Below are 25,762 nucleotides of genomic sequence, written 5' to 3' on the forward strand. Positions count from 1 at the left end.
TGCTATGAGGATTGTGAGTAAATACTTATAAAGCACTGTTTAAACATGCACTCAAAAATATTAGCTATTATTATCCTTAGTGATTCCTGGTAAATGTGTCTTTTTTTCAAAATAAAAGTGTGAAAATTTGAATTGCTTCACCCAGTACTTTTCATTACTGGATTAACAGATAAGTTTGATATTTTATAGTTATTCTTTCTGTTAAATTCCCCATTGGCAGGAATCACTCTTAGATCTACATACAAAAGTAACCACAACTAACTGTGGGGAAAGTTCTGAACAGATAAGAAGGTTGTTAGAAACATATCTGATACTTGTGAAACATGGGAACGGATCAAAGATAATCAAACCTATCGATGTTTGTAAGGTGAGTTCCCAACTTCATTTGCTTAGAGTCTGTTCATTAAAAGCTATTGCTAAGTGTGCATTGTTTTTTCTTTTATTTTACAGGTGTTATCTCAAACATTACAAATAGCCAATCTTTCTACAGCTTGCCGGGAGACCCTCTTGGCTGTAATTTCTGCTTTGATCCTGGGTGAAAATGTTCCCTTGCCAGAGACTCTTATCAAAGAAACCATACAAAAAGTAATTTACTTAAACAGATATTAATTGAGTAGTTAATAAGATATTTAGCATTGAGTAAGCCTCCTGGGGAATACTATGAAGTGTATGGTGTGGCAAAGGCTCAGCCTTCAGGGAATTTATAATCTTGTCAAGGAGATGTGAATTTCATGCTATAATAGAAAGAGGCAAAACAGTGTGATGAAGTAAATGAAAAATATTCAACAAACATGTGTAGCTTACCATGTACTGGGTATGGACTAGGTATTCCAGGGTGGACATTCTCGTACCTGTGGTTTTTGATTGTTAGGGAAGTGGGGCCCTAGGAGTGAGTTATTATAATCTGTTGAATTAATCTATTGATGTCATATTGAAACATAATGAGGGTTGAGGGACAGAGAATGCTTTCCAAAGGACTTATATTTGGGATAGTCCTTGAAGGTTAAATATCATCAGCCAGTCAGTGAAGGGGTTAAAAATTCCTGGAGAGGGAACAGCAGAAGATGCATCAAAAAGTCCAGAAATGGAAAAAAAAGAAAAGTCCAAAAACGTAAGCCCCTGGGTACAAGGACACATGAGGAGGTTTGGTGTATATTGGCGAGTCTCTGCTTCGCTTTGCAAAGTTAGGTTGGGTTTTATCCTGCAAGTAGTGAAAAGCCCTGGAGAAATTTTAAGCAGGGTAATGATTTGATAGATTTGCATTTTAATAAGTTTAGAAGATGGCTTGTAGGGAAGTGGGATTGAAAATAGAAAGACCAATTAGGTTCTTCCTAGACTCATGCAGTGTAGCAGTATGTAGTATGGAAAAAGGTATAAAATAGTGCTCCTTGTCCTTTCATAATTCTCTGTCTCTGGGAAATAACTGGGCAGCTCTTAGGCAGAGCCCCGCATCAGCACAGAAACCCAGTGCCCCTAACATTTCTAAGTAAGTTCTTTCAGCCGAAGGGCAAGCATTTGTACAGAAAACTGGTTGAAGTGTGCCTGCCACTCCCTTACTCCAGCTACTTTCCCAGGGAGAAACGTTCAGTGCCAGTGTCTCACACCTGGATGTGTCCCTCCGCACAGTGGTCAATTCAGCAGTCAAGTCATTTTTGCTTCTATTAACTTGTATCAAGCGTCCCACCACTTCCTGCTTACAAGTTAGAGGACTTTGAAGGTTTAAGATGTTTTTTATTTTCAGGAATGGACAAAGTACTCTCTGTACACTTAATGTTTTTTACCTGTGGTCCACAGATTTTTGAGAGCAGATTTGAAAGACGTTTAATTTTGGATTTTTCTGAAGTTATGTTTGTTATGAAGCAGTTTGAGCAGGTGAGCAATTAAAGTTTTGGATTTGTTTTGTTTTGGATTTGTTTTGTTTTGTTATCAATCTGTCATGATAAAATAATCAAACTTAAAATCCTATGATTTTTCTTTGAGAGGAATAGAATAAGTATTTGATGTTTTAGTCCATAGTTTTTAAAGCAATTATATTTCAGTTTTAGTTCACAAGTAAAACTTTATTCCATATGCTAGGGCATTGAAATGACATTAGATAATCAACTTGTTTTTAAATAATCCTTTAGGAAGTTACAGAACCATGTAGTAAAATTAAAAAAAGACTTTAAGGAACTTTTATGTGAGTTTGAAGCATAGAAAATAGTCTCTGAAACATTTGGATTGCAGGGTGGTTACTAAGACATTTCATTGCTACTACGTCAATATGTGATGTAATGAAGTAGAAATCTTTCCCATTAAATCCTGCATTTATTTTATCCCTCTCCCCTCCCTTCTGTCCGACATTTGCCACTCCTTGTAACTGATCTCCCATAGCATACTTCGTGGAAGCCTGTCTCTGTGTCCGTTCTCTGATTTCCCCTTTAGTCATTAATATATTCTCATTTGCTTCGAGAAAAACCTTCTTCATTCATATCCTAGCCCTCTTCCTTCCTGTCTAATGAGAGCCCTTTACCTTGCTCTGGTTTTCTTAGCAACTGCATCTTTTCCTTCTCTCCTGTTACCTTTCGTCTTTTTATAAACATCTTATTTTCATCAGAGTACTCTTTGTATGTAGTTTTAAAAGTCAAGCAGGGCTAAAAGTTAGTCACTTGATTTCCACTCACACCTTCCTCGCCAAGAACAACCACATCTCTTGGATTTTATCTATTTTTTTCTGTTACTTTATATTTTCTGATCATTCAAATACACTGCTTTTCCTTGATTCATTAGTTTTAGTACTCTTCTGTAGACTTCCTCCTATGGTGGATGGGTTCTGGTTCTTTTTTACCTCTCATCTTCTCAATGGAGTTACATCACAAATTTTGGTTGGATTCCTGTTCACCATATAATTGATCTTTCTGAATGAGTATTTTATATTTACATTTCCTTTTTCATATGCCTTTTCATTTTTCCTGAAGTTATAGATTGCCAAATTCTTTAAAAACTGGAAATGATTTTCCTTGAATAGCTGGTCAGTGAGTCTGTCTGCCAACAGCCTTTCACATGTCAGAAAATTTAGCAGCTCAATTTTTTTTTTTTCTTTCCTCTCCTAGACACATTCCTCCTAGAGCAGTGCAAGTCTGAATGAGTTGCTTTCTCAGCCCACGGCACAGATATCGTAATAGGACTTCCTTTTGCTTTTCTCCTATTTCCTGGGTCCCACACCTTTCCCTTGTTTTAGTTTACTCTCTAATTTTGATGGTACACTTTTTCCAGAGGTGCTAGAGAAAGGATAAATGGAAGTAAAATTTTGAGATTTAGTACCTTGGAAAATGTCTTTATTCATATTGCTAGCAAGATAAGTATAGAACTATAGATTTGTCATTTTCCTTCAGTTTTTTAGGCATTACTCCATGGTCTTCTAGCTTTCATTGTTTCTGTGGAGAAGAGGTCTCATGCCTTTATGATTTCTGATCCTGTGTCTATGATCTATTTTTCCGTCTATGGAAGTGTTAGAATCTTCTCTTCCTTAGGTGTTATGAAATGTATATCTTTTAATAAATGTGATTTCCTTTCTTATTTTTAGCTTTTCCTACCAAGCTTTCTCTTGTATATTGAAAATTGCTTCTTGATTGATGAGGCTGCTGTCAAAGACGAAGCTCTGGCCATTTTGGCCAAGCTCATTCTGAACAAAGCAGCACCTCCCACTGCTGGCTCGATGGCAATTGAGAAGTACCCCCTGGTCTTTTCACAACAGACAGTGGGGTAAGTTCTAAGTTTTTATTCCCTGTAATGTTGGTAAGATTATCCACTTTATAATACATAAGAATGCTGTAAAAATGAAGATCTCTGTATATTAACTGGGGAGATGTCCATGATATATTGTTCTGTGAAAAAAGGAAGTTGTAGAATAGTTGTTTAGTATGATCCCATTTCGCAACGTTAAAACAAAAAGTGTAAATAAGCATAGAAGAAGACATGGAAGGATACATAAACAGGTTAACCTGGTTAATGTCAGGAGGATGGTATGTGAAAGAAAGAGGTGACTGATTTTTTTTTAATCTTTTATTTTAAAATAATTGTACATTCACGTGCAGTTGAAAGAAAGTACAGAGAGGTTCTGTGTACTCCTCACCCAGCTTCCTCTAGTGGTAACATCTTGCATAAGTTAACTGCGATATCACAACCATAAAATTGACATTTTTCAGATTTCATCAGTTGTACATGCGCTCACCTCTGGGTGTGTGTGTATCTGGCTGTATGGTTCTATGCAGTTTTTTCACATGTGTAGATTCATAACCACCACCAGAGTCAAGATACAGAGCTGTTCCATCACCACAAAGATCTCTTGTGCTTCCTTTTAATAGCCACAGTCACTCTGATGCTCTGCTTTCCATTCTTAACCCCTGGCAATCACTAATCTGTTCTCTGTTTTTATGGTTGTATCATTATATAAATGGAATTAGAGAATACACCTTTTGAGATCAGCTTTCAGTCATGCAGTTCCCCTGAGACCCATCCAAGTTGTGTGTGTCAAGAGTCCATCCCTTTGTTGAACATCTTTTCGTGTGCTTGTGGAGTCATAGCCCATGGCATGGATGTAGTGTAGTCCATGTAATGATTCACTTGTTGAAAGATGTTTAGGTCATTTCTAGTTTTGGGCTAGTATGATAAATAAAGCTGTTATGAACATTCATGTACATAACTTTTTGTTGCTCTGAGATAAATGCCCAAAAGTGGAATTGTTGAGTTATATCCTAAGTACATCTCTCGTTTGATGAGAAACTCCTAGCAGTTTTCCAGAGTAGTTGTGCCATTTAATATCCCCACCAGCAGTCTGAATGATCGAGTTTCTCTGCATCCTCTCCAGCATTTGGTATCATCACTGATTTTTATTTTTTGTCAAATCTAGTAGGATGTAGTGAGATCTCATTGTGGTTTTAAATTGCATCTCCTTAGTGGCTCATGGTGTTGACCATCTTTTCCTTGGTTTATTTGCTATGTATATATCCTCTTTGGTGAAATATCTGTTTCCTTGGCCCATTTTGTAACTAGATTGTTTGTTTCTTTACTGTTGAGTTTTGAGAACACGTTATATATTCTATACAAAGCTTTTTTTTTGTCAGATAAATGGTCTGCAAATATATTCTTTTAGTTGATAGCTTGTCTTTGTTCACTTAAGATTTTTCACAGAGCACTGTTTTAGATTTTGATGAGGTTCAGTTGACCAACTTTTATTTTATGGATAATGCTTTTGATGTCAAGTCTAAGAACTCTTTGCCTAGCTGTAGGTCCTAGATATTTTCTCCTCCTTCTCTAAAATTGTCATGGTTTTATGTTTTACATTTAAGTCCATGGTCCATTTTGAGTTAATTTTTATATAAGGTGTGAGGTTTAGGTCAAGTTTCTTTTTTTGCCTGTGGATGCCCACTGTTCTGGCAACATTTGTTGAAAAGGCTATTCTTCCTCATTGAACTGCTTCTGCACCTTTGTCAGATCAGTTGGGCATATATGTGTGGTTCTCTATTCTCTTCCATCGATCCATGTATCTATTCTCCTCTAATAGAGACTGTCTAAAATAAGTCTTGAAATCTTGAAAAAAAATTCCTCCCATTCTGTTATTCCTTTTTGGATTGTTTCAGCTATTCCTGGTCCTTTGCTGTTCTATATAAATTTTAGAAGAATCTTGTCTATGTCTACAAAAAAACCTTGGTGGGATTTTGTTTGGAATTGCCTTTAACCTGTAGATCAATTTGGGAAGAATTGACATTTCCCTAAGGATACACAAAATTTTAACTTTTTGTCAGGAGGTTGGGAAGGAGAAGAAAGAAGTGACTGTTAACTCTTAGATTATATACCTTTGCATTGTTTGAATTGTTAAGAGAGCCATGGATTACTTTCTTAATTTCATTAAAAATAATGCATACCCTGGGGCGCCTGGGTGGCTCAGTCGGTTAAGTGTCTGCCTCCGGCTCAGGTCTTGATCTCAGGGTCCTAGGATGGAGCCCTGCTTCGGGCTCCTTGCTCAGCGGGGAGCCTGCTTCTCCCTCTCCCTCTGCCGGCCACTCTGCCTATGCTCTCTGTCAAATAAATAAATAAAATCTTTAAAAAAAAATAAAAATAATTAATACCCTTTAGAATTGAAAACAGGGTTTATATAAATATGTGAGAATTCTGGTTATCATTTTTCCAGTAGTTGTGGATGTGTTTTTAGAAATTAACAATTAGGAAACCAGTTCCCTTATCATTCCTATGTGTTTGTACTTGTTTCTTATTTCTCTGGGATTTGTTAGACTTGCTGCATTTGGGGTTTGCTTTGGGGCAGTAGGAATAGATGGACATTCCTTGAGTTTTTGCTGAGTACTCCGCTTTGAAGCATCACAGCATCCCTTGAGATGGGTATCATTGTCCCCACAGTCACACAGCAGAGTTAGTTTTTGATTCTGGATCAGCTTGAGATTCTGGAGGAGCTCGTTTTCTTCACATGTTGCTCTTCTGCTGACCTTAAAAGTAGCTTTTCTATCAAAAACATGCTAATAGAATCTGTTGGTTTTCCATTTTACTGAGCTCTGATTCCTGAGGAATGAATAATTAGTAACTCCTGTAGAATAATTCCCTTGGTACTTTCCTCTTGATTGCAACACCAAACCAATTCCCAACAGGTATATTCCTTGCACGTAACCAAAACTGTGGGTTCTAAGCAGTGGGAATGAAGCTGCTTTGTTGGCTTGTGTGAGGCCATCTCAGGCATCTCAAATCCTCCTTGAGATATGTCCTAATAAGAATAAATAAATACATTGAGGCATATTAGCTTAAGGCAGGTGCCACACCTTCTGTGCTCTTTCTCTAAGAAAACATCCCTTTGCAACTCGCACAGAGATAGGATACATGTGAATGGTCACCTTTGTCTGAATATTCTTAGTAATACTCCATCCACCTGTCTCACAGATTTGTTGTGAGACTAGAAAGAGATAATAGATGTGAAAAGATTCTTTAGAAGATATATTTATTCTATCAGCTGACAAGTGCTAATTGTATCAGGCACTATTCTAGGCATTGGTATATAATAATGAATAAGAACAAGGTTCCTTCTTTTTGGGGAGCTGACATTCTTGGAGTGGAGGAATGTGAGACAGATAACAAATAAACAAGATAATTTTAATGATAAAAAGAAAAATAAAACTAGGGTATTGAGAGGGAGAATGCATGGAGAGGCAGTGTGACTCCTCTTGGCGGAAGGGACCTTTGGGCTGATTGTAATGATGGGAAGGACCCAGCCTTGCAAAGATCTAGTTGAAAGGCTTTCCATGTGGAGGGAAGACTTAGTGTAAAGGCTCTGGGATAGGAATAAGCTCAGTATGTTTGAGGAACCAGAAGAAAGCCTGTGTGCGTACAGAGCATGGAGCAAGGAAGAAGGTGGAATGAGAGGCAGGCCAGGATCAGATCACATGGAGCCTTGTAAGGTTAGATAAGGAGTGTGGATTTTATTGGAGGAGCTCATTGGCAAGTGTGATAAAGCAGGCAAGCAATGACCTGCCTTTTTTTTTTTTTAAAGCATCTCAATGTTTTCTTGTAAGATTTTTGCAGATTGTTGAGTCTTTACTACTAGGAAGACTATATATCAAGGTACAGTGACTTTCAGAAATTGTCAGTGAAATTAACTAAACTATCTGTTAAAATTTCCAAACATTCATATCTTGGTAAGCATGAAACAGAAAAGAGTAGAACTTTTTCATGATAATAGGGACACAGGACTAAAAACCTGATGTTCCACTTCTATTATGTAACAAGTTAACCAAACTGGCCATGGGGGATAAATTATTAAAACAAATCATTTTACTTACTGTTTCTGTGACTTTTCTTTCAATTAGATTTCTGTCTTTCAAATAGAACTGAGGCAAAAGGGAAAAGAGGCAAACAAGAAAAGTGCCAAAGTAACAGATACCTAAAGCCAAATGTCATGTCAGAAAATGTCATCAAGTAAACATTTATGAGATTAAAGAAGCAGAGACAGTTCTAAATCATAATCACTTTAGTGACATTTGTCAAATTCACCACTAGTGCAACATCATTCTGTGTTTGTAAAGTAGTAAAATTTGTGTCAAAAAGGAAAGGGGGAATAGAGGAAGGAAGTCCATTCATTATAATAAATTACCTCTCCAGTTTTTAAAAACATGTCCATCAGCAGAATGGACAGAAAAGAAGGAATCTGAATGAATCAGAAAATTCAGAAATAATACATAAAACTAGAAGAGACTTGCTTTAAGTTATGAAGCAAATTAAAATAGAAAAAAGGAGAACCAAAGGCATCGAAAAAGCCTCTTACCAAAAATCAGTAAACGACTTGCATTTGTTTTGTTATTTATATTCAACCACCACCATCAGTTCCCTCCTCCCCACAAATCTACCACGCGTGGAAAGGAACCAGTTTTATTTTAAACTTCAGAGGGCAAGAGGGATTATGTTCTCTCCTCTTTTAAACATTTGTTTTTCTTCTCTTCCTTCAGATCCTATTTAAGGCAGAAGAAGACCAGATCCAAGGGAGGAAAAGAACAGATCCCAGTATTGGACCACCTCTTATCTATAATTCAGTTACCCCCAAATAAAGATGCTACTTACCTTTCACATTCTTGGGCAGCCCTTGTCGTGTTACCTCATATTAGGTGAGAAAATAAACTGGTTAATTGTGAAAGAGATACTTAGTGTGCTGATTTAAACGTTTATTAGCCCTTCCTTGCTATTCCCTGAAAAAGCCACTGAATGCTGGTTTGAACTTTTCCCTTTGTCTCCCGACTTCTTGGACAGACCTCTTGAGAAAGATAAGGTGATACCACTAGTCACATGCTTCATAGAGTCACTCTTCGTGAATGTTGACAGAGGCAGCTTTTCAAAAGGTCAGTTACAATCCCCATTTGTTTTCTTCTCTGTCTTTTCTGACACAGCCAAAGTGACTGTAAACATGTGGAATCCTAGAGAATAGTGCTAACATTGTGCTCTGACACAACGCCCTCTATGGTAAATACAGAAAAAAGAGGGTAAGATGGAGATGTTGCACTTGTGCCTCATAACGTGGTGACCAGGTGAGGGCAGCTTGAGCACAAGCTGAATCTGAGGACAAAATGTCAGGGGGTGCCATGGCATCTGAGACCCCTTGTTTTCAAGCCCCAGCTTGTGTCTTGTTCTCCGTTCTCCCACGCACACTCTATACACCTTATATCCAGGCACTTTCATTTGCTTTACCCTGAGCAAGATACTAGCCTGCCCTGCTCAAAACACCCTTTCATGTTGTATACTTGAATACCTCCTTTCACTAGCCTGAGAACAGCAATTTGAAAGTAGGTATTTTGTTTCATTTTAGTACAGTATTTCTTTTCTAACATTATGTATAGTAGTTGTTCATTCATTTAGATATTACTGCGCTAGGTTCTCTGTTAGATACTAAGAAGACACATTAGAGAATAAAATAGACTCATCATAGTTCAAGTGCTCAATAGCCATATGTGGCTGGTGGCTACCATATTGGACTGCAGCTGCATATTGGCACAAGTACAGAACATTTCTATCATTGCAGAAAAATTGTATTGGACAGCACTTTTCTAATATCGAGAGCAGGGGTTGGCAAAATTTTTATGTAAAGGACCAGATAATAAATATTTTAGGTTTTCATATTCAGTCTTTGTAGCATATTCTTTATTGTTTGCTTGTTGTTTCAAACAAAGCTTTTAAAATATAAAAAGCATTCTTAGCTTGCAGGCCGTATAAAAAACAGGCTACCTACAAATCTGACTTGTGAACCAAAGTTTGCCAGCCTCTGGTCTAAGATTAAATGAATATCTCATTTAAAAAAATAATTGATTAGCTTTTGAAAAGTATAAGTGCATCTCCTTAAAAAATCCTAATTTGGATAATGCCAGTGAGTGGGACCACCAGATTTCCTTCTCATCGTAACTAATGAAACATACATTTTATTCTCTATTTTTGAATATATTTTTCTCTTAAAGCTGAAATATAAGACTTGGGAACCTTCTCTTTTCAGTTCCTTCCTGTTATATTCTGACATTTGATAGATGATAAGGAGGCACAAATTCACTTTAAGAACTTATGTAAATAGCAAGTATTAGATAAATGAGATGTCTGGTAGTTATTGTGTCAAAGGAATAAGTTATGTAGTTTCTCCTGTTTTTCTGCCCTTAGGAAACTTATTTGTTCTTTGTCAAGCTGTAAATACTCTGCTAAGTTTGGAAGAATCTTCTGAACTTCTTCATTTGGTTCCTGTGGAACGTGTGAAGAATTTAGTATTGTAAGTAAATATACCTCCCATTTATATTAATCACAAATAAAATATAAAAGCTTCTGTTTTTGTGAAATCTTGGGCTTAATGAAAGTTCTTGTTTTGATCTACTTTATACCTAAGTTGTATTCGTATTAGAAATGTATTATTGATTTGAATCCTTAACATAAGTACATTTTTTACACAGTCTTTAAATGCAGATTCTTCATCTTTGTGGAGAGATATTTTACCATGTGTGTAAACTAGTGTTGTAGGTTGTCTCCAACCCTAACATTGCACTCTCTTGACCTTCTAGAACTTCCTGAGTCGTTCCAACATACATATTTCTACTACACTCATTCTGTCTCAGCTTGACATGATCACCATTTCAGAACATTTTCCTGTGGTTGTTTTACTACATACCAACACAACCCAGTTTTTTGCTTTTGTTTTTGTAAGTTGATGTCAACAAACTCCCAACTTTGGTGTAGCACTGGACTGTTACCAGAAAGCCATTTTCTACTCAGCTCAGCCCCTTTCTAAAGGTCACACCTTTTGAAAACCTGGTGAAGTAGTTGATGACTTTTTCTGGAGTCTAATCCATTTTATTTTATTTTATTTTAAAGATTTTATTTATTCATTTGAGATAGAGAGATACAGAAAGAGCATGAGCAGGGGGAGAGGCAGAAGGAGAGGGAGAAGCAGACTCCCCGCTGAGCAGGAACCGGAGATCATGACCTGAGCCAAAGGCAGACCCTTAACCACCTGAGCCACCCAGGCGCCCCTAGTCTAATCCATTTTAGTCCCATTTCTTGTTAAAACAGATTTATTAATTTCCTTTGTTCAGTAAATATTCATTTCCTTTTCTCACATACCAGGCCCTTTTTTAGGCACTGGGAAACACAGTCAGTGAATGAAACACACAAAAAACCCTGCCTTCATGGAGCTACCATTCTAGCAAGAAGAAACGCTGAGCAAAATAAGTAAAATGTATAGCATGTTAGACAGCGGTAAAACCATTAAAGCAGAGTCGGGATAGGGAGAGTCTGGAGGTTGGGGACAACGGTTTCAAATAGGGAAAGCCTTACCAAGAATGAGAGGGACATTTGAGCAGAAGCACAGAAGCATCAAGGGAGTAAATCATGAGGGATGTGGGATCTGGGGCTCTCTGTGTTCTTGACCTGGGGATCCTTGAGTGTCACTGCTGTAGGGGGTGCCTGGCAAGGAGCTGTTGTGGAACTTTTTTCTTGATTGCAGCACCAAGCCCACCTCCAACAGGCATATTTCTTGCATGGAACCAAAACTGGGGGTTCTAAGCCGTGGGAATGAAGCTGCTTTGTTGGCCTTTGAGCCCATCTCAGACATCTCAAATCCTCCTTGAGATATGTCCTGATAAGAATGAATAAATTAATGGAGACATATTAGCTTAAGGCAGGTGCCACAGCTTCTGTGCTCTTTCCCTGAGAAAACATCCCTCTGCAACTCCCACAGAGATAGGATATAGGTGAATGCTTGTACCTAGCTGTCTGTCATCCTCAAGCAAATTACTCACTGTTGCAAGACCTCAGATTCTTTATCTCTAAAATGACGCTAAGTGTCCGCATTAAACTTTTACCTGGTCCCTTTTACAGTTTCTTCACCAGTTGTAATTTTCTGTAGTTTCTATTATAGTCTACATACTCGACTGTATGGTGCAGGTTGGGTCTAATAAATATCTTGTTGCAGAACATTTCCTTTGGAGCCATCTGTGTTGCTGTTAGCCGATCTCTATTATCAGAGATTATCCTTATGTGGCTGCAAAGGGCCACTTTCTGAGGAAGCTTTAATGGAATTATTTCCCAAGTTACAAGCAAACATTTCAACTGGTATATCCAAGGTAATGGTGTTTGTGATGTGTCCTCAGTCTCTCATCTTTTGATTCTGTATGTACTGCCAGTGGTTGTCAGAGCTCCTTCATCAGAAGATGCTTCTGTGGGATGATTTCTGTTTAAAGTAGTGATTCCTAAACACTGACCTACAAAGATTGCAGCAGGATTAATTGGGAAGTTTAATAGAAATACAAATTCTGGGTTCTCACAGAACTGGGTTCTCACAGAATTCTGGGTTTGCCAGAATTCTGACTCAGTAGGGCTGAAACTGAAAAATCTGCGTAGTTTTTTAAAGCCCCCTAGGTGATTCTGCTGTTTGGTCAGGTGTACAGAAATATCTAAATACATCACATACGAATAAAAATCACTAATTGCAAGAGAATTGTATACTTAAATCAGATTCTTTGCATTTATTTACAGAGATGCTTATAGTGTCATAGTTGAAAGAAAAACATGGTTCTATGGGCAACTTTATCTTCTAGTCTTGTCATTAAATTGTTCCATATACTATTTGAATAAGGTGTTGGTTGGTGTCTAATATGAAATAAGGGATACAATAACATGTATCTCTTTGATAGTGGTATATTTTCCTTAATTCTCTAACACTTAGATCTCACTGGCTGTAAATCAGTTTCTTATGTGTAAACTTTGGAATTTGAAACATGCCTTTCACTTTCTCTAGATTCGGCTTTTGACAATAAGGATCCTAAACCATTTTGAGCTTCGACTTCCAGAATTGATGGAGGTATTTTAACTGTTAATTTGGATAACTTTTTAAAAACATAATTCATTTTTTAATTTCCAAAATGACACTTTTGCAGAAAATTCAAACACTGTTGTATAAATATCTATCTTAAAAACTGAAATTTTTGTTGTAATTCTTACTCCTGCCCACACTGAAAATTCACAGGTAATTGGTGAATATTCTTTCAGATTTTTTGTATCCAAATGTATAATTTAAACAATGGCATCATGGAGGTTTTGCCATATCAGCACCTCGAGATTTACCTCATTTCTTCTGAAGTTTAAACAGTATACCACAGTTTAAAGTATCTTACATAACCAGTTCTCTGTTGATGGTTGCTTAGGTGGGTTGTTTGTCATTTTTCGGCTTTTCCAGTAAAAGGGTAGTGAACATCCTTATGCTGATATCTTTGAATAGGGAAATAGTCCCATAATGCAAAGTACTACTTCTAAAAGTAGAATTGTGGAGTGGTATATATACACATTTTTATTTCAACAAATGTGGCCAGTTGATTTTAGTCATTTTGAGAATTAGTTTCCTCTTTTTTACTAGTCATTTCTGTGCTAAACATTAATCTTAAATTATCTACCAAAAACTAAGTACTATGAAGAAAAATGAATCATTTATCCAAAAAAGTGTTGCTTATTTAATTTAAAACATTAACATAGCCCAGTTTTTCTTTTTTAGATCTTTGGCCACATTTCATGGTCTTTTTGGGAAATTAAAGTACTGACCTGCCTCCTTTTTTTCTCCATTCACTCAGGATGATGGGCTCTCAGAGCGTCAGTCTGCCTTTGCTATATTACGCCAGGCAGAACTTGTCCCAGCAACTGTGAGCGATTACAGAGAGAAGCTTCTTCATTTGAGAAAACTAAGACATGATGTGGTACAGGCTGCAGTCCCTGATGGGCCGTTACAGGAGGTATAAAATAGTGTCCATGTTTTTTAAACTTAATTTATGCTTTATGATCTGTTTTGCTGGCTTTTGAAAAGAAAAACATATCAAGTAGTTAAAAAAATTTTTTTTTTAAACTAGATAAATCTCCCGCTTTCTTAGATGGCTTTGAATTAAATGGCTCTGCCAGCTTTTTCAAAGTGGAAATAATTTACTCTCCTCTGTTCTCCTGAATAGATGCATGAAACGTGAAGGCAGGTAGGAAGTGGCAACAGGAGTACTCAACGTCAAGTTTAAAACTTGATATTCTTCCTCAGTTTTGTTCATTACCTCAGGATGTCAGGCCTCTACCTTTGGTATTGGGGATTTTTCATCCATGACCCTTGAAGATGGATCACAGATCCCTTTGGCGGCAGGAAAGCCAAGTGGAGGCATTCCCTGTAGATCAGAGTGGTTCCACTCTTAACCTGTTTTATATATTATTGTCCTGTATTGTTTCGTTTTGGAAAAGGGCTCTGCTGCGAAAATAGTAACAAACACCTCACCTCCAAATATTATTAGAACTACCATTCTATGATGCCTCCCTAGCACATGGGGATGTGAGTAATAATGACGGTTGTTCTCAAGGTGACTGAGAAAACTTCAGACCCTCTGAACTGAATACATCTGATGCCTAGTTTTGAAAACTCAGCCATCTGCTTGCAAAGCCCCAGCTGCCATTCACAGTGTACTGTCTTGGGTTCCTTAGTATGTGTGCTTTACTGCTTACTCCTGAGGTTTTGTCCTACATGGTAACAGTAAGAGCAGTCTTTGGTAGGTGGGAATTTTAATCATGAGTCAGGTCTGTTGATTCAAATGCTGTACCCTTTGTGAACAGCTAGAGTGAGTTTGAGTACATTTGCTTTAATGATTCTTCTCTGTTAAATAGCGAGTGATGTTTTGGGGAGAGTTGGAAAATTATTATACACTGAATTTTGGATTGGTACCTACAACTTGTTCTTTAAAGCACACACTTCTTTCCAACCTCCGGTTGGCTGAGTTGGGATATTTGTATTTTTGGGTGTTGTATTGTAGCTTTATTACCCATTTACTAAACTTGCCTCCTATCATCGCAGGTGCCGCTTCGTTATTTATTAGGCATGTTATATGTTAACTTCAGTGCCCTCTGGGATCCTGTCATTGAACTCATAAGGTAAGCATAGGTTCAACGGATGAAGCGTTATGTTTTTAACTACTGCTGCAGAGTGATCAGGCCATTATTCTACTCCTTCTAGGTGTGACTTAAATGAATGGGTGTGGATAGTATCTGTAGCTCCAGTCCTTTGTGGGACAAAGTAAAGAAAAAGGAAACCTCAATTATTCTAATGCCAAGTTTTTCAACAGTTCGAATATTCTGTGTATGTTTCTTTGTGCAGTGAAATGACTTTGGAGGACTTTCTCTTTTTACTTTATATGATTCATCTGTATTGTTGATTTTTCTATTTTTTTTACAGTGACAAGATGTTATATAATAATAGCAAAATTTTATTTTATATATATTGAGTCAGTGAGCCACACTTTAGTTTAAATTTTTATTTATATTTATATATTTATTAATATATATTTGTATTTGTATTATATATTATAGGTTTTTATATATCTAATATATTTTATATGTCTATAGAAAATATATATTATAAATATATTCATATTTTTATATAAATTAATATTTTATACTTTATATATTTTATTAATATTTTATATATGTTGAGTCAGTGAGCCACACTTTAGTTTAAAAATAAGGACTTTTTAAAACCCTAGTTGTCTAAGGCAAAATTCCCTTAGCTCTAAAAAGGACCTTAATAATCATATAGAAAATACATATATTGTGCGTCATATGTTTGCAGACATTTGTCTTCAGATGGTCTACTCTGCTTTTTGTCAGATTAGAAATATATCATGTGTGACTTCTCAGAACCCTAACCATTGGTTTTTATCTGACAGAAGTAGAATAAACTTCTTTCCAATTTGGAATCGATTTATCTGCCTTTTACTGCCCTTCAGAACCATCCAGCCATTATGCTGAAAATCAAGGCCTTCTTAACATCAACTTCATAATTTTGTTTATTGCACTTAAGGAAGAATCTGATATATGTGTTACCAATAGTCCACTGTTAAAAGTGTTGGTTTCTCAGTTACTGAATGCCTTTAATGGTTCTCCATAGCTGGTAGGCTATCTCCTGTTGGGCACATTTATCTGTCTGAAAACTGGTTTATTTGTCACGTATAGTCAACAACATATATATAGTTCATGTCTTATGTAACAATCTGTATTTTGCCCACGGACATCCCTGTGGTCAGAGGCAGTGATGCCTAGGAACTGGAGACTGATCTTTGCTAAGAAGCCCTTTAATCTGGGCTGACATGGGCCTCAGAATGCATGAAAAGTAGCCAGGAAAAGGGAGGCAGGAGTCTAGCCTGTGTCACTATGGAGACTGTCTTCAGGTTGCTGCTCAGTAGAGCTGTTGGCTGAGATCTGCTTAAGAGTCTCTACTGGCCCGTCATCTGTTTAGGAACACAAACACATATTCCACACACACACACACACACACAATCACAACCAGCTATAGCAATAAAAAGGGTGTTGGGCTGTGGCATTATTAATTAAAGATGATAGATGATATCCAATCTCCAAATGTAAAAAAAAAAAAAAAAAGGCTCTTGGTCCTCACCTGCACCCCTGACCAGGTGCCCTGTGCTGCTTGGGAAAGGCCAGACCTGCTCCTTCAAACTCCGTAGTCTGTGACCCCCAAGAGCTAGGCCAAGGCCTTCGCATGCTCCCATCTGGGTGCTGGTGAATGTTGACCCCCTCATTGGAGTCCATGTGGTCACGCACAGGCCTAGGGGTGATCAATAAAATATTAGGAACAGAAAAAAAAATCATACTCTTGGAAAATTAATGACAGAAAGAATATAAACATTTTGAGACTATTGTTGCTAAGATACCAGATTATATAAACGCATGATTCATCTCTTCACATTCTGAAAGGTATGTTTCATGTAGTTTTTATTTTGCCTTTTTGTTAACAAAAGTGTATTTTAATTTGGTGGAGGAAAAACCAGTACTTATTAGCTTTCAACAGTTTTCTCTTAAGTCCTCTCCTTTCTTTACTGTGCCATATCGCCTCATACCTGATACGTGTTCCCATTATTGTGCCTTTAAAAATAGTCTTCTTATAGGCATCTGCTTAGGTTTTTAAAAATATCCCTTAGTATTTTGTGATTATAAAAATAATTCCTCTTCAAAAGTTAAAAACAGAAATACCATATGATTCAGTAATTCCACTGCTGGGAATTTACCAAAGAAAACAAAAACACTAGTTCAAAAAGATATATGTTTACTGCAGCATTATTTACAATAGCCAAGATATGGAAGCAACCTAAGTGTCCATCAGTAAACGAATGGGTAAGAAAGATGTGGTGTATGTATACAATGGATTATTACACAGCCATAGAAAAAGGTGAGATCATGCCATTTGAGATAGAGTGTGTTATGCTAAGTGAAATAAGTCAGACTGAAAAGATAAATATCATATTATTCCACTTGTAAATGGAATCTTAAAAAAAAGGAAATAAACAAAAAGCAGAATCAGACCTACAAATACAAAGAACAAACTGATGGTTCCCAAAGGGGAGGGGATGGGAGGGTTGGGCAAAATAGGTGAACAGGAATGGGAGATACAGTCTTCTAGTTATGGAATGAATAAGTAATGGAGGCAGAGCATAAGGAATACAGTCAGTGATATTGTACAAGCGATATAATAGGGCAGATGGTAGCTACAGTTTGTGGTGACATAGCATAATATAATAAATTTGTCAAATCACTAAGTTGTACACCTGAAACTCATATTGTGTGTCAACTATACTCAAATTAATTAATAATAGTAATAATTCCAGCTCAGTGAAGGCATTTTGAAAAATATAAAAAAGTACAAATGTTGTTTAAGCCCTATATTCAGGTATAACCTAATTAAATTTTAGTTATATCCTTTCACTTATTTTTTCCTATGAGAGATCTTTTAAAAGGATTATACCACATATTTTGTTTTGTGATCTTTTCTCTTAGTTCTCATGCACACGAAATGGAAAATAAGCAATTTTGGAAAGTTTACTATGAACATCTAGAAAAAGCAGCTGTACACGCTGGTATGTAAGGGAAGTGAAGGGGAGACTGGGAAGAAAAGATGTTTATTTAATTTTTTGCTGCTTTATTGCACATGAATGGGGAAACAAATGAAAAATGAATTATCTTGGGCGCCTGGGTGGCTCAGTTGGTTGATCGACTGCTTTTGGCTCAGGTCATGATCCTGGAGTGCCGCGATCGAGTCCTGTGTTGGGCTCCCTGCTTGGCGGGGAGTCTGCTTCTCCTTCTGACCCTCCCGCCTCTCATTCTCTCTCTCTCAAATAGATAGATAAAATCTTTAAAAAAAAAAAAAGAATTACTCTCTTAAAAAAAAAAGAAAAATGAATTATCTTGATAACCTTTGGATATAATTCATTGTTTCCTCATACATTGAGAAAGAAACGCTCTCACTTGAGGAAACACATAGGACAAATGCCAACATTTCTCGAGTGGTTCTGACGACTTTTCACGTTGCAGAGAAAGAGCTACAAAATGATGTCAGAGACGAGGAGTCCATTGGAGATGAAAATTGGGAGCAGACTCAGGAAGGAGATGTTGGAGCTCTTTATCATGAGCAGTTAACATTGAAAACTGACTGTCAGGAAAGACTGGACCACACCAACTTTCGTTTTTTGCTCTGGCGAGCTCTGGCAAAATTCCCAGAGAGGGTAGAACCACGGTCCAGGGAGCTCTCCCCACTTTTCCTGAGATTTATCAAGTAAGTATTCTTTTCTAGGAACATCCCTGGTGGGGTGTGAAGAAGAGAAGATGCAAAGTCTTAAGCTCCCAAGTAGCCTGAGTGTTTTTATATGTGTCACATTTTTAAATAATGGGCATGTCTGTATAGCACTGGCTCTCTCAGAGAACAACTAGTTTTTGTCACCACTTAATTTTACACAAGTGAAAATCTCACCAGCCTATAAATGATGTTAATAAAAATTCCAGGTTAAATTAAAAAAAATCTAAAAATAAAAATTCCAGGTTACAAAATAAGAAAGGCCATATTGAATTCAATCAATGTACAAAGCCCTTGTTTCTTGCCCTGTTGTTTATTGTTTTATTTCCTGCCTAGGGCATTATTTTCCAGTAACCCAAGCCCAGCCACTCTGTTGTGAGCCTCCTGATGTTTCCCAGGATGCTGAGGGAATATACTCTCAAAGAATAACAAGAACTTTCTGAAGCGTCGTTTTGTTGTGACTAAGTAGGCTGTGTGAGAGTTGGATTACTTTAAAACTCTAAAGATAAGGGATATGATATACAGAACAGTACTAATCATTCAATAAAAAGTATGTTTTCCAGTAATACTTCATTATATGGGAAAATGCGATAGGTACAGGTGAAGCAGGCTACAAACCACAACATGCTTGGTTTGTTCAAGGAACAGCCAGGAAGTTTCAGTGGCCAGAGCAGTGACCCTAGGAGAAAGTAGTTGGAAATGAGGGCAAAACCTTAACAGGGGACCAAATTGTATAGGGCCTTTAAGTGATAGTAAAGGACTTTGATTTTTTTTCTCTTAGTGAAATAGAAAGCCATTAGAAGGTTTAAACAGAGGGATGGCATGACTTAAATTTCTTGAGGATTTTTCTAACTGTCATGTTGAGAATAGACTGTAGGTTGGCCAGAACAGAGAGACCAGTTTCAGAGATTATGAGAGTCCATGGAAGAAATGATGGTGACTTGACCAAGGTACTAGTATTATCTTGTACTATTGTACAGAGTACAACTAGTTGTACAGAGTACAACTGAGGAAAGGTGTTTGGATTCTGGATATTCTTGGATTTCAATTCAGTAAAAAATATTTTTGAAGGATTGCAACCAGATCAGCCTGTGGGGTTTGGTCAGCCAACAGACCAGATGTATGGGTGTTTGGGGGGCAGAGGGGCCATCCAGGAGGGTGAAAGGGGGGAATTGGGGATGTCTCTAAAGTTTTGATCTGAGTGACTGGAAGAAGAGAGTCACCATTTACTGAGATTGGAAGGATTGAAGAGGTTTGCAGATTTGTGGGGAAGATCCGGAGTTCATTTTTAGACGTGTTCAGTTTGGGATACTGAATAGACATCTAAGTAGGAGTGTTAAGTAGGCAGTTAAATTTGGAGTTTAAAGTTCAAGGGAAAAGTTTGGCCTAGAGGTTATAAATTTGAGGATCATCAGTATACAGATATACAGATGATTTTTTAAATTAAGCGACCAGGAATGAGGCCACACCTAAAGTGCAAATGTAGAGAGAGAAGACTTCCAAGGACTGATACTGCTATTTAGAGGTTGGAGATAAGGAACCAGGAAAGAGTGACAGAGGAAGAACCAAGACCTTGTAGTATCCCAGGACCCAAGTGAAGAAAGTATTTCAAAGAGGAAGTAATCAGTTGGATCAAACATATCTGAGGCATCAGTCAGATGAAGCATAAGGCTTGACCATTGGCTTTAGAAGTGACCTTAACAAGAGTTGTTTTGGTTAACCTAATAGGGATGAAAGCCTGATTAAAATGAGCTTAAAAGGAAATGGAGAAGAAAAATGAAAACGAGTATGGGCAGTTCTTGTAAAAAAGAAGCAGACAGGTAGAGGGAGATGTGGGAGCAGAGAGAGCTGCTGTTGCTAGATAGCTATGAAAGATTTAAACAGCATATATTTGTATAACGCTGGTATGAATGAAGGGAGGGAAAATTTGTAATGCAAGAGTGGGAATAAAATTGCTGGAGTCATTTTGAACAGTTAAGAGAAGATAGGATCCAATGCATAAGTAGAAAAGTTTACGTGAATAATTCATTCTGGCAAAGGTTATAAGCGAAAATTCAGGCAGATCACTAGATACCATGGTGGAAGAGTAATGATTTTTTCGCCTGATTCTTCAGGCTTTAATTTACTTATAGAATGAAAACAGTGATATTTAGCTTCCTTGCCTTGTCTTGAATATCATATAATGTTTATCACTTGTTTTGTGGAGTGCAAAAAGCTATACGTATGCAAGCTAGGACTAATGGTGTTAATAGGAAATAAATTTCTTACCATGTTAAGTTTCCAAATTTTTCCCTAAAGAAAGAAGTAGATTACAAATGGATTACTAAAGATGGAGAGAGGAGCTGGTAAAAAGAAGTGGTTTCTGAATTTAAAAAGACTTAGAGACTAAAGACACACAATTTTTTTAAATATTTAAAATTAGTTGGCAATGATTACCTGTAGCAAGTATTTTTATATAGGTGATCCAAACTAATGGAAAACTCAAATGTCACCTTTAATTCCAACTTTGAAATATATTATGGGCTTTTTATTTTATCTTATTTTATTTTTTAGTTTTTGACTAGAAATTTGTATTTCAAAATATGTTTCAAACCATTCAGTATTAGAATTAATTTGTGAATCCCTTATAACCATTCTTTGAGAGAACCAAACCAGAAGCAGTAATCACTAATGATGACTCAGTATCCTGATAATAGGTGACATCTAATGAGTACTTGCCACGTACTAGGAGCACTCTTATAAGCGCTCTGAGTTAGCTCACTTAACATGGGTGAACATGCTGTGCATATGGAGAAAAGGTTTAAACAAATATGTCCTATATGGTTAATTGAATGTTGAGAATATACTAGGATGTTATTAAGTAGATGACGGTATGGTGTGTAACTGACACAGCAGCTTGGCTCATTTTAATTCACTCATCCATTTTTAATGTGTTTAGTGCTAGATCCTGCTGGGTGAGAATACAAAGTTGAATATGGTGTAGCATCTCAGCTCTCCAGGTGTCTAATGTGTATTAACCTGGAGTTTAACATGTATTAACCTGGAGTTTCTTCTGTGTGTTGATAGGGTGCTCTCCTCACACATGTTATTTTATAAGTATATTTTTAATTGCAGACTTTAAAGTCTGATCAATTTCCTTACATCCATAGCCCAGTGCCATGCACAAAACAGACAACAAATGAATAACTGTTGCATGAGTAAATTAAAGTGACACATAACCAGTGCGCTATATGACAGCCTTCAAGATATTAGTTACTTAAAACAATGGGCCACAATTAAAGGGATGGAATTTAATAAAAATAATTGTGAATACCAATTGCACAAGCTTAGTTTAAAGAGACAAAAGGGAAAGACTTACTGATTTTCATTGCCTGGACATTCAGTTTGAGTCAGTGTCATGTTGTGACTGCCCCCTAATGCAACAGAGTTGACCGTTCCATCTGTCTTACCAGACCACGTCCAGAGGACTGAATTTCACTGAGGCACTGTATTTGCAAAAGGACATTGGCAGAGTAGAATGTGTCTGGTGGAAAGTGACCAGCATGCTCTTAATGCTATGCTTTAATTAATTATTTAATATAATCCACCCCTACACTACCTCCCCCAGTTATGGTTCCAGAAACAGGGAGACTGATTCCAACTCTGTCCAAAAGGGACTTTTCAAATATTTTCAACAGTGCGATTTTAAAAGTGTAACTGCAGTTAGTGGTAGTTTGTCAAATAGGGTACTTAAACGGGTCTGAATAAAAAAAAATAATGTGAGGAGGCTTGGCTGAGGTGCTGCTGAAGACTGCTCAGTGCGTGACTCTGAACCATGGCCGTGCATCCATCTGTCATAAACAGAATGAGGACATTTCGGCTTCGTCTCTTTCCACTATAGCAATGAGTATTACCCGGCAGACCTGCAAGTCGCTCCAACCCAGGATCTGCGAAGGAAAGCCAAAGGGGAGGCAGCAGAGGAAGTAGAAGAGGAACCTGCTGCAGGAGATGCTGAAGAGCTGGAGGAAGAAGTGGTGCCCATGGATGAACCCTCACAGAAGAAAAAGACAAGAAGAGCTGCAGCAAAGTAAGTTCAGCATTGCTGAAAGATCACAGATCCAGGGTTCTAGGAGAAATGGGATGAGACCTCTGATGGCCTGAGTGTGACAGAGCCTTGGACAAGATGAACCACCCAGATGATTACTTACATAAGTGCTGTATATCCCCCGGGGATTTTCTTAACTTCCTGTCTTCAGAGTTTTTTGGTTGCTTGCTTGTTATTACTAATTTTTTCTTAGTTAGCCTCAGACTGTTAGAGTTGGAGGGACTTTGGGGGTCATCTAATCATAAGTCTTTTACAGATAGAGCATTGGGCCTGGAGTGGTTGAATACTCTTTGACCTTTGCCCTTCACTTTGATGGCACCGGTGTTATGTTTCTTTGCTAGGGGACCACGTAATGGAACATCTCTTCTCTTATAAATAAACTGCGTCAGCACTTTTACTTTGCCTTTTGACTTCTTGCCTGGTTGCCTTTTTTCCCCATGCTTTTACATTCTCTTTCCTGTCCTGTGGGTTGTTCATTTACCTAACTTGTTAAGAAATCTTAGAAAAAGTAGAAGTGATCAGGCTTTCAGAAGTTCCTGCAGCTTGCTTGACGACTGTCTGAATTGGGGCAGCAAGGATCCAGTGTATTGGTGCTTCCATGTTATTTTAAAACTTTAGGTCTTCATTGGTTCATTCAGCAACTGTATTGAGTGCCTTCTAAGTGTTGGGCTGCAAAGATGAAGGGTACTTAGCCTCCACTACGCAGAAAGCACAGTCTGATGCCTGGTCGAATTTTTTTTATAGAAGTATTTTTAAAGGAGTTCAAGGATAAGACGAATAAAAAAACAACAACAAAAAAAACAAGGTATTACAGGAACATACTAAAAAATGACTTAATTCTACCACAAAGAGAAGACTGTTACAGAGGGCCCCACTGAAGCTGAAAGATGAAAGTCGGCCAGGCAGCTGGGGCAGGGAAGGACTCTGCAGCTGATGGAGATAGTGTGTAAGGCAGAGGGGCAAGAAAGAGCATGGCTGCGCATCCTGAAGCTGTAGTTCCTACCTGACAGATCCCTGAGCGTTCTGTCCCCTGCTACTCCCTCTCAGACAAAAATCGTGGTTTTCTTCTTCATGTCCTCAGCAAATAGCAAAAGATTAGTCCTTGTCTTTGGTGAATAAATGAATAAGCTATTTATTCAGTCATGCCTCATCTTTCTCACCCCTGGACCTTTTCTGTGTCCTTCCCCACATCCATAATGTGCCCTTGCCCCATTTCCGCCAACTGAAATTCTACTCATACTTCCAGAAACAGTTCCTGTACTACTTCGTCACTGAAGCTTTTCCTGTCTTCTAAACTGGAAGTTCTCTTAACTCGGCTTCAGACTTTCAGAAGAGCCATCCATGCCTCTATCATGGTGCCTCTCCTTGCCTTGGATGTTAATTTTTTATAGATCTGCCATGTTAATCAGTCTTTAGGGATAAGGTCCACATCTTTAGCCAAACTTAGAATATTGCTAACATACACCATTGAAAATGTAAGTAAATTGGTAATCACATTCCTAGTGCCACTTCAATACATTCCTAATCCCAGATTTATAATCCGTTATGGAACATGTTTCTTGCTGGCAAGTATTTATTGAAAACATGTAAATTGGCTCCTGTTCTCTTTGGCTCTTTTTTTTTTTTTTTTTTTTTTTTTAATGGGCTCTACGCTGGGCATGGAGCCCAGCTTGGGGCTTGAACTCACAACCCTGAGATCAAGATCTAAGCTGAGATCACGGGTCAGATGCTTAACTGACTGAGCCACCCAGGTGCCCCTCTCTCTGGCTCTTTAAGGCTACCTGGCTCATAAAAATATAATAAATATTGGGGGGAAGGAATGGATGTTTCAAAAGAAAGTCTTAAAAGTTTATTTGTCAAACTGCAAGGACTCAGTGATAAGTATGTAGGGACATCGTATCAGTCAGAGCTCTCCAGAGAAGCAGACGAAGAGGGTGAAGGAGTGTGTGTGTGTGTGTGTGTGTGTGTGCATAAACAAATTTATTTTGAGGAACTGGCTCACGTGATTATGGGAGCCAGCAGGTCCAGAATTTGTAGGGCAAGACAGCAGGCCAGAAAGTTAGGCAGGATTTGATGCTGCAGTCTTGAGTCCAGAACTCACAGACTAGGATTTCTATGTCATGGTCCTGTGGCAGAATTCTTTATTCTCTGGGAAACATCAGTTTTCTCTCTTCAGACCTCATGGATGAGGCCGATCCACATTATTGAGGGTAATCCCCTTAATTTAAAGTCAACTGATTATAAATGTGAATATCTACAAAATACTTTAATTGCAACACGTAGATTAGTATTTCATTACATGTAATTTAATGTTATAATTAAATACTGTAATTTAGACAGGTTGACACATAAGACTAACCATCACAGGCGTTTAAGCTAAATATAAGCAGAAGTGCTACCTTACTTATTTCTCTGTCATATGTAAGAAGGTCATAACTTCCAGATTATTTTCTCTCTATTAACCAGTAGGACTTCTACAGTTTTCCATTTTTTTGCCCAGGAGCAGAGAGGCACATTTTTTACTAAACTCTTAGGAACAGAAGCCCCATAACTCTTGTTTTTTCGTTCAGTCTTTGCACAAAGTCCAGATCTTGTCTTTGTCAAGATGAGGAAAAGGAGACTCTGAAGTGTTCAGTCACTTTCCCCAAAGTCAGTACCACACACGCTGCTTGGTTTCTGTCTCTCTTCACTTCTCCCTGCTCTTGTTCTTGAAATAGGCAAATAAAATCTCCAAATTGTAACCACTTATTCATTCAGGGTTTTTTTTTAAAGCCCTAATACATCTTATCAGTTATACACAGAGAGAAAACTGTTTGCCAAGTATTTTTAAAGCTTTCTGGAGCCTATGAGTTAAGAAGTCAAGCGAGTAATTGTAGTGGAAGCTCTCTTCTTGACCTCTTGCAGTGGATGTCATTGGCTTGGAGTCACATCTCCATATTTAACTTCTGACCACAGGGTGTTGTTCTTTCTTCTTCCTTCTTGGTAAGCAAGAGCTATGGTTGTCCAAATATGGACCTCTCTTT

At 37.6% G+C, this 25,762-nt stretch overlaps 1 protein-coding gene across 2 annotated transcripts in view; it reads left to right on the forward strand.

Moving 5' to 3' along the window:
- The window catches only part of UTP20 (UTP20 small subunit processome component), a 98,022-nt gene that overhangs the window by 10,661 nt on the left and 61,599 nt on the right, over positions 1 to 25,762 (forward strand). For both annotated transcript variants that reach the window (XM_028121621.1, XM_028121622.2), the window contains exons 9-22: positions 221 to 367; positions 451 to 585; positions 1,795 to 1,872; positions 3,566 to 3,744; positions 8,487 to 8,642; positions 8,785 to 8,873; positions 10,174 to 10,279; positions 11,975 to 12,125; positions 12,800 to 12,862; positions 13,626 to 13,784; positions 14,873 to 14,949; positions 17,863 to 17,942; positions 18,397 to 18,637; positions 22,536 to 22,721. In XM_028121621.1, the coding sequence (XP_027977422.1) occupies positions 221 to 367; positions 451 to 585; positions 1,795 to 1,872; positions 3,566 to 3,744; positions 8,487 to 8,642; positions 8,785 to 8,873; positions 10,174 to 10,279; positions 11,975 to 12,125; positions 12,800 to 12,862; positions 13,626 to 13,784; positions 14,873 to 14,949; positions 17,863 to 17,942; positions 18,397 to 18,637; positions 22,536 to 22,721 (1,847 nt within the window). The remainder of the gene's footprint in view (positions 1 to 220; positions 368 to 450; positions 586 to 1,794; positions 1,873 to 3,565; positions 3,745 to 8,486; positions 8,643 to 8,784; positions 8,874 to 10,173; positions 10,280 to 11,974; positions 12,126 to 12,799; positions 12,863 to 13,625; positions 13,785 to 14,872; positions 14,950 to 17,862; positions 17,943 to 18,396; positions 18,638 to 22,535; positions 22,722 to 25,762) is intronic.

This window comes from Eumetopias jubatus, unplaced genomic scaffold, assembly GCF_037043125.1.
Source record: "Eumetopias jubatus isolate StellerSeaLion01/CBP00866 unplaced genomic scaffold, mEumJub1_p1.0 scaffold_8, whole genome shotgun sequence".
Taxonomy (NCBI): Eukaryota; Metazoa; Chordata; class Mammalia; order Carnivora; family Otariidae; genus Eumetopias; species Eumetopias jubatus.